Source organism: Trematomus bernacchii, unplaced genomic scaffold (assembly GCF_902827165.1).
Source record: "Trematomus bernacchii unplaced genomic scaffold, fTreBer1.1, whole genome shotgun sequence".
Lineage (NCBI taxonomy): Eukaryota > Metazoa > Chordata > Actinopteri > Perciformes > Nototheniidae > Trematomus > Trematomus bernacchii.
The window spans coordinates 5,828,048-5,836,931 of NW_022987739.1; the positions used below are offsets into that span (position 1 = coordinate 5,828,048).

The 8,884-nt window shown below is 41.0% G+C and overlaps 1 protein-coding gene across 5 annotated transcripts in view; it reads left to right on the forward strand.

Annotated features, from left to right (window-relative positions):
- Nucleotides 1-8,593, forward strand: part of si:ch73-63e15.2 (protein strawberry notch homolog 2) — a 61,990-nt gene extending 53,397 nt beyond the window's left edge. For all 5 annotated transcript variants that reach the window (XM_034146412.1, XM_034146413.1, XM_034146414.1 and 2 more), the window contains 5 exons: nt 504-596; nt 771-902; nt 2,085-2,161; nt 2,899-3,089; nt 4,149-8,593. In XM_034146412.1, the coding sequence (XP_034002303.1) occupies nt 504-596; nt 771-902; nt 2,085-2,161; nt 2,899-3,089; nt 4,149-5,434 (1,779 nt within the window). In that variant the 3' untranslated portion in view covers nt 5,435-8,593. The remainder of the gene's footprint in view (nt 1-503; nt 597-770; nt 903-2,084; nt 2,162-2,898; nt 3,090-4,148) is intronic.
- The last annotated feature ends 291 nt before the right edge of the window (nt 8,594-8,884 follow it).

Here is an 8,884-nt window from a genome sequence, read left to right on the forward strand (position 1 = left end):
ACAGCAGAACATAAAACAACTAAGAATAGACACAATGTAAATACAAAGAGACACCAAATGGCTACCAAAAGTCTGAACACAAAACACTGAGAAGCATTTACCACAAAGAGACACAAAACAACCATAAAAGACACTAAACAACCACAAAGGAACACAGAATGACCACAAAGCGAAACAAAACGACCATATAAGAAGCAGAATGACTACAAAGAAACGCCCAATGACCACACAGGGACACCACACAACAATAAAAAGACACTCAACAACTATAAAGACCGTGTCGTGCTCCAATATAAGACAGGTGGTGGGGTTTAAATGTCTGTGCCCACGGGCCCATTTGTCTCATCATCCCACGACTGTGTATATTTTCTGGAGGACATGCTTTGGTGTTTCCATTCAAGAGTCTGTCTCACCTTCCAGTGTGTGGTTTCGCAGCTGCATGGTCCCCCATCTTTCTTTTTCCCAGCACATGCTTACGTCTCTGATTTCTTGTGTCCCTGCAGATCAGCGTGGACCGAGGCATGCCCTGGGACGAGGCCCTCAACAGGTCCCTGAAGCTCAGCGGGCCCGATGACGGATTCTACCTGTCGCTGAAGGTGAGTCCATGTTATAATAAGCAAACTGAACCTGAGGATTACTATAAAAGGCATTATATCTCTATTTGAATACAGACCTCTCCGATTAGCATGTGATGACTCAATGGTTGTCCACTGAAAACGCTATTAGTCCCTTAAACATTAGTAAATATTTAACCTCTGCTCTCTCCACAGCTGCGAGGGAACCACCCATGTGTGCTGCTAGCTGAGCAGGGAAGAGGCAAGAACCTCATCGTCTACAAGCCCAACATCGGCAAGCAGACGCACCCCGAGAGCCTGGACAACCTGCAGCTGCGCTACAGAAAGGTAATAAACTAAATTGTGGATTTTGTAATCTGTCAGGATTATAGTTTTGTCTCTATATGGAGGTTTATGTACTGTAAAATGTCTCCAAAATGAGGAGAGAAAATGTTTTTCTTTCATCTAAATATTTTAAAAGTCATATTTTTTTTGAAGCTTGTTGTGTTTTCTTCAGAGTTTCTTTAAGATAACAATAAAAACATTTGTAAAAATATTTTGGAAGGATTGACATAAGAAAAGCTTGAAGTGTTCCCTTTGCTATTTGGAGTAAATGTAATTTAAATATGGAGTCTGATGCCCCCTGGTGGCCATGGAGGAGTACTGAACTGTGAAATATTCAAGGCACTCTGGAACAGAACAATATGTGAATGTAACACAAACTCCTTAACAATAACATGATTGGCGTAACAATTAGAAATACATATACATGAAGAGGATGAACTTCATGCCAATGTTGTTTATTTATATTGTAACTGTTTCTCTTCCATACATAAAAAAACAAAGTTATTATTAATGTTCTTTACCCCTAAACCAAAAACACAATAGTTATTTTCATCTTGACAATAATCAAAAACAAGGTAAAACTACAATATGACTTTTAGTCTGAAGTTAAAGAAGCCTCTTTTTACTTAAAGTGGACCTAATGCTATATTTGAATAATATAGTGTAGGACCATACCTATATAAGGCATATTTATACTTTTTCTTTTTCAAAATACCAAACAGATTATGCCTCATTTTGCTCAATTTGACAATTTCTAGCTCTGGGCTGATTCAGTGAGAACAGCACCATCTACTGGCCTGGCATATGTACTACAGCGTCTCCAGCGCTTTCAAACGGCAATGGCCGTGGCTGTCTCCTCCTGATTGGTGGAGTTGGCCCAATAGCCGTAGCGCCACTGTCCTGACGTCAGGACAGTGTTCAAATCTGGATCAGTTTTTATCAGATCCGTTGCAGCCCCTTTTTTAGAGATTTGGGTATGGAGGAAAATAGAGAGGGTTGTGTTTTCTGACACTTGGTGAGTTCCCTGGAACACCGGGGACACATATTCATGTATAAAAGACGTACAAAAGTGCATTTTGCATGATAGGTTCCCTTTAAGTTTCCATTTAGGCTAACATATATTTTTTAAAGCTGGGTAATTGATTTTTTTTGCTGATTTTAAATGTTGTAAATGTTCTCTCCCAGGTGACTTCAGAGGACGCGAGGGACAGCTGGGAGAACCAGTTCAACTTCTCCTTCAAGAAGTGCAGCCATGCCAACTGGTAAGCAGCAATCCCCATTGTCCCGTGGGATTAATGGCTCAATCCATCCAATCAGGCTGCTACTACTAATGCAGTCAGGGTGGCTTACAGGTCAGATGCCATTCCTGAGGATTTGCTGATCACCTGAGAACTAGTCATGAAGAAATAACCCGCACATGTGCCCGTGTCACCGGATGAACAATGAACTCTAACCCTTAGATGCATAAGTGGGTCTTTTTTGACCCGGTGAGGTGGTTTTCTTGAAGTATCTTTGTAATTACATTTTTTTATCATTTCATATTCCAGCTATTCCTCAAAAAACATGTTTTGGATATCATGCCATTCAAATTTTACATTTACATTTTAAGAAATTGTAGTTTTTGTATTACTACCCCAAGCTTCCATAAGTGGGTCAAAAATGACCTGCATGCATTTTCTATGGAATTTCGTTTTTATTTTCAAAATGTAAAAAAAATTATAAATAGTGAAAGATTAAATATAAAATATTTCTAGTGTGAACCAAAATATAATACTAAATATTATACAAGTGATTTTTCTTAACAAAAATGGCATAAAAACACAATTACGGGTCCTTTTTGACCCACTTATGGAAGAGTGTAGGGTCCAGTCACTCGTGCATCTAAGGGTTAAACCCTCGTCTCTAATCCTTCCATACAGTTTTCTTGAAACAGTGGTATGGTAGAAAAGTGAGTGCTTCTTAAAAATAATATTCTTTTTCTTTCCTGTCCTGTCCCTAGGAATGGGAAGTGTAAGAAGATTGAGGAAGGTCAAGAGTGTCTGCAGGGCATGCGGCTTCGTCAGTACCACATGCTGTGTGGAGCTCTGCTGCGTGTGTGGAAGCGTGTTTCTGACGTGGTGTCGGACATCACCAGCTCCAGCATCCTGCAGATTGTCCGTCTAAAAACCAAACATCATAACAAGCAAGTCGGTCAGTACAACCCCCCTTTATAAAAAATCATATTCACTTTCCTAACATGGCACACATTTCTACGAGGTGTTTAGAATAGGTCCCACCTTTTATATAAGCAGGGATATTCTGTAAACATTGACACAATAGAAGAAACAGTTTTAAATGTGGATTTGAATGTCCTGACAGTGAGTTGTTTTGATGCTGTCAAAGTGCTGACGCCTCTTTATGACACATTGAGGAAATGAAATTGTCGCTCACTCACATATTTGTCCCCTATGGACTCCTGGTTGCACTAAATTGACGCAAGATGACTGTTATGAAATCATTAGGCCAGACACACAGAAAATGTCACAATTGAACATCCATGAAATCCCAACAGCATGTTGACGCTCACCAGAGAATCAGTGTTGGATCTGTTTTCTCTGTGCATTATACACAGATATTATACATAGGAGTTTATATTGGTTTTATAGGAGAAAAAAACATTGTAAATATTTATTTTAAGAATCATAAACTGGAGCACATATCATATATCATGTCATAATCAGTGCTAAACTTACCAGTCTGTTTACTGTTGCATTTAATACATGTGCTGTGATACATAAAATAAAACAGCCGTCAACAGCCGTGTTTATCAATAAAATAATAAATTGAGTCTTTAACAGGGTTCTCATGGATCCTTCAAAAGTAATTATATTAATGTATTAATGAATCAAAAAATATGGCCGTCATTGGTTTGATAGTTTCTTAAATCAATCTTTCAAAAGTCCTAAATATGCAATATTGACTGTGCCATTTAAAATGATTCTATTATTCTCAAATTATCTATTATTTAAATAATTTACCAAACATCTGATTGCGGATCAGGATAGCTTATGTTTTGCTGCTGAGTCTAAAAGCTAGCAACAAAAAAGGGGTCTATTTTATGTTACAATAGACATTTCGTTATTGTAAAGTGCGAAATTCCTAGTGGCATTATTAAAGTCTTGAATCTAACTTGCATTAATCTATAAAAACACTACTTTTGCATTTCCCTCCCTGAAAGCTGTGACTTGACTGTCCTCTCATCTGACGCAGGTATCAAGATCCCGGAGAACTGTGTGGCGCGCGTGCGAGAGGAGCTGCTGCAGATGGACGACGAGGTGAAGAGGAGGCGGAAGGAGCGGGAGCAGCAGGCCGTGGAGCAGCGGCAGGCTCAGGACCGCAATCGTAAGATGGAGCAGGACAACAAACACCTCCTGGCCAATCTGTTCAACCAGAAGCCGATGCTCAACCAGTCCCTCGCTCAGACTCTCGCCCAGAGCCAGAGCCAGCTCCTCAAACAGAAACTGAACGAAAACGCTCAGCGAAGGCAGAGCTTGAGCGGCTCTCAGCTTCAGAGACTGCAAGCCCAAGCCAAGTCGGCTTTACAGCTGCCCTCCAAGAACGTCCCCCTGCTGTCCTTACAGAGAAACCCCGGCCAATCCCAGCAGAGGACCCACAACAGCTGGCCCAACACCTCCGCCTCCACCAACCAGGCGTCCAACACGGCCAGCATCCGCTCCAATTTCTCCCAGTTCTTCTCCCAGTCCTTTGCACCGCCTTTTCAACAGAGGAAAAACGCTTCACTCCAGCAGACCCCGCTGCCGCCCAGCTTGTCCTCCAAGAATTCCCTGGATGACATCTTGGATCTGACTATGGGCTCCCCCGCCACCTCCCCGGACACCACGGACGGCGGGCTGAATCTGGAAAGTCTGGCAGGCCACGCTGCATTCACAGACGACTTTAATCTGGAGTCTCTGATCTCTCAGACTGCATCGAATGCTCAGCAGCAGGCTGCACAGATCCAGCAGCCGCTTCTCTTACAGCAGCAGCAGCAGATTCAGCAGCAGCAGCAGCAGCAGCAGCAGCAGCAGCAGCAGCAGCAGCAGCAGCAGCAGCAGCAGCTACAGCAGAGGAGCCAGAACCTGCTGGCCAGCAACCACCAAGACTTGTTAGATTTATTTGACTTGCCCCTGTCTCCCCAGATGCCCACACAGAAAGCCAGCCCTTCCTCCTCGACCTCCTCCTGCTCTTCCTCGGCGTCCTCCACCTCCAACAACCTGGTTCCTCACGCCTCGGCCGGCCTCCCCCCCGCCTCCAGCCTCCTCCCCACCCCCTCCCCGTCTTCTCTCTTCTCCAGCCCGTCCCCGTCCTCCTCCTCTCTGTTTTCCAACTCGTCGCCTCGCTTCTCGTCAAACTATCTCCTCCCTCAGTCGGACTCGCTTTCATTACCCAACGGACACCCCGGCACCCTGGACGCCCGCGAGGCTCTGAACATCATGCTGCAAGAGGCGGCAGATCGCAAGTCCGTCATTAAGTACCGCCCACCAGAGTTAGAGTGAGAACAGCGACGGCTCGTCTGGACTTTGCTTCTTCTTTTGTTGTCTTTTAAAAGCAGATTGTGTCTTGTTTGCTGCTGTCTATGAACGCCTCCTCGGACCTACCCCCCCCTCCCCTCCTCTCCCCTCCCCCTCAGGGCCTATAGTCACGTCACTGCCTGTCCTGCGCTCGGCTCACCCTTCCCTTTACCCACCTGTAGCGTTCACCTGCTTTAGGCCATAGCGGGCTCCATCAATATCAGATTTCTGCACCAAAGTGAAAGGCAGCTGTATAAAAGAAGTGAAAAGTAATAACTGTATTTTATTGATCGTACGAGCTGTCCAAACAAAAGCTCATTCATAGAAGTGTAGAAATCTTTAATAAACCTCCCGCTGCTGATTTGACGAGGTATGATTGGTGAAGTTGCTGGAAGCTCTCAATGCCTTTCACCGGTTTTAACCACATCTTTAGACTTTGCTTTACTGTTACTTCGCTTCATGGCCGTTTTGTCTTGACTAAAACAAGGCTGTATGCAAGGCTTGGTTTGAGTGAAACAAAAGATACATTGAACTGGAAGATGGAGGGGGAAAGCAAACAGATGGAATCTTTTAGCTGATAAGCCATGAAATGCCTCAGTTTTCCTTTTTTTCTCCCACATGCTCCCTCTTGTTTCCCTCCCTGCTTGTATGAACACTAGTGTGAGGAAAAGGGGAGAGGAAGAGCAGTCTGCTGTTGCAAACAGTGCCTTTGGAAAAAATCTATAAATGCAGTCTTTAAAAATCCATGTAGCCTAATGTATAGATTTGTACTCTTGAGCGTTGGTTTTTCATTTTTTTAATTTAAACGTGGTATATTTGTATTTATCTTTTAGCCCCCCCTGAGTCCGTCAGTCGATGTTTGTGTTACACTATGCTGGTGGTGGGTTTCAGGAAGAAGCCTCCATTACTCTCTGTGTGTGCTCGTATGTAGCTGCTCCTAAAATAATAGAGCGGCGGACTTATCTTCTTCTCTGTGTCCTTCTGTCCCTGTTGATGCGAGCGACAGCGACGTCAGTACGGCACGGATTATTATTGAGCAACATGGATAAACAAAAAATGTCCAAAAATGTTATCACCCCCATTTTTTTTTAAAGCTGACAATAACATTTAGTGATGTGACTCCTGGTTTGATCTGATTTTGAATTTCTCAGGAAAGTCTTTGTTGTTGTTTTGTGTCATTTTTACCAACAAACATTTTGTTTTTAAGTACAGTGACAAAGAATTTCAAGTTTTTATTGTCTTGATGTCTGAAAAAGAAAATCATGTTGTTTTTAGCAAAAATCTGAGATCCATTTCTCATTCAAATCTGTTTCCATTTCAGCCAGCAAGACCATAAAAACATTTGAAACGTGCAGACTTGTGATGTTCTCTGTGTATGGTAGTACATATTTAAAAAACCTGTGAGATCTGGCCATGTTTGTGTGAAAACGATGCACTGTAGTTGGTTCATGACAAAATGCCGGGATAAGTTCAAGTGATCAAAAAGCAATAAAACCATATTCTACATTTTATTGTGAAACAGAAATGCCTAAGTACTGTTTACGCTCAACAGGCAAAGCTTTGTGGTTACCTTTGCATGGTATGAATCTTTTATTTCTGTTGTGCTTCATAGTCTTTTAGTTAAACAGATTCTGAAATGCATACCACCTTTGTATAGTAAGTTTTCACGGGATGATGTTTTAGTCCTCGTTATTATGAAAAGTTATTGTTATTTATATTTAAGGGATATTTAGATTTTAGATATGTTATCCTGCTTATTAGAATAGTCATGGAAATGTTTTTGGTCAGGGAAGTTTCTAGTTTTCAAGATTACTATAAAACAAATTCTATTATAACCTGCAACCAAATACGATTGCACTGTTCTGTACTGCTGTACAGTGTCTGGATTTATTTCTGCTCATTTCAGTTTTGCTTTCACTCGAAAATAATTGTTTCTCCAACTCGTAGACCTTTTGTCAGGCCTCCAATTTGCAGAGAGATACCAAAGTATTCCACAGACACCCCGAAAAGTTACTGGCTCTAAGATATCAGACCTTTATCAATCTCAGGAAGAAACCAAGAGGTGTAACGGCGGGCGTTGGCAGAAATATATCATATCCCCTTTTAACAGCGGTGAAACTAACCAGTTCATGTGCTATTCTGTTCTTAACTGTGCTGTGACTCTTGCTGTATTTATGTTTTAGAATTAATGTGATGGGTTTGTTGGTTGTCCTTGTGAACATGTCAGTGATTATAAATGTTTATGCCTTCTTAGGGCAAAGATCAACGGCTGTTTCTTTTTAAGGAACTTTTTTTTCTTCTTCTGTGGACAGTTTTATCTGTGCTGGACATTTAATTCATGTTAAAGCTGACGGGTTTTAGAGTCGATTCGTATCTTGGTTATATACGTGCAATTGATCTGTCCAAGCCTCAGCGTGAAACGGATTTCTAGGTTCAGACTCCCAGTTTCTCAGATTCTTGATAATGCTTCATTTCTTTTCATTTGCAACATTGCAACAATTTAACTTTTAATATTCCTCATCAGGCACATTCCCGGACATCGGTCTGCAAAAGACTTGCCTTCAATTTTGTTTTTATAGTCACAAAAATCAAGCTTTATGCATTTGAGGGATTTGGACCGCGTTTTTAGGAAGAAAAAGCGTTGTTTTTATTCAAGTTTATTAGTGTTTTTAGGCCTTTTTATCGTTTTATTATCATTTTGCACTAAGAATGGCATAATCAAGTTACTGTTCTCTTGTGGGTTATGATTGAGCGTTGCAAGCTTGTTGTTTTCCTGATCTTTGATGGATAGCTCTGTGTATACTGTAACCATCTGTTCTTGTTTCTCCACCGTTTGCATATTACATCATCTTATCACTCTCGAAATAATTTATTGCTAACAAAAAATGAAACAAAAAACATGCTACTGATTGTATGTATTTTTAAACAAAGCCTATTTTTTCTGTAAAAAAAGAAACTGTGTTCAGCACTTTTATTCTGGGTTGTGCTTTTGTTTTCTATATATTTATAATTTAGATCCAAATGTATATATTGTAAAATTTGTGCCTTTCGACTAATTCTTTAAAAAGGTTTTCTACTCATTAAAGGAAGGACTATATGAAATTGCAATCTTAACTTTGTAAACAAATAAAAACTTGAAGATTGCTGAAACTCGGGAGTCTTTTGTTCATCGGGGTTGTCCCATTCTTCCCTACCGACTATAAATCCTCTGTCCTCGATCCAAGAGGTTTACTGTGGGCGCTTTTAGGGAGAGGAAACATGGGGGACATCCAGTGGTGGACAAAGAACTTACGTTTTTTGAATTCGGTAAAATTAATTAAACCACAGTGTAGAAATGCTCTGTAACAAGTAAGAGTACAACTAAAAGTCCTGTTTTCAAAGTTATTTAAATGATTAATATTTAAGGTATTTGCATACAAATATACATAAAGTGAA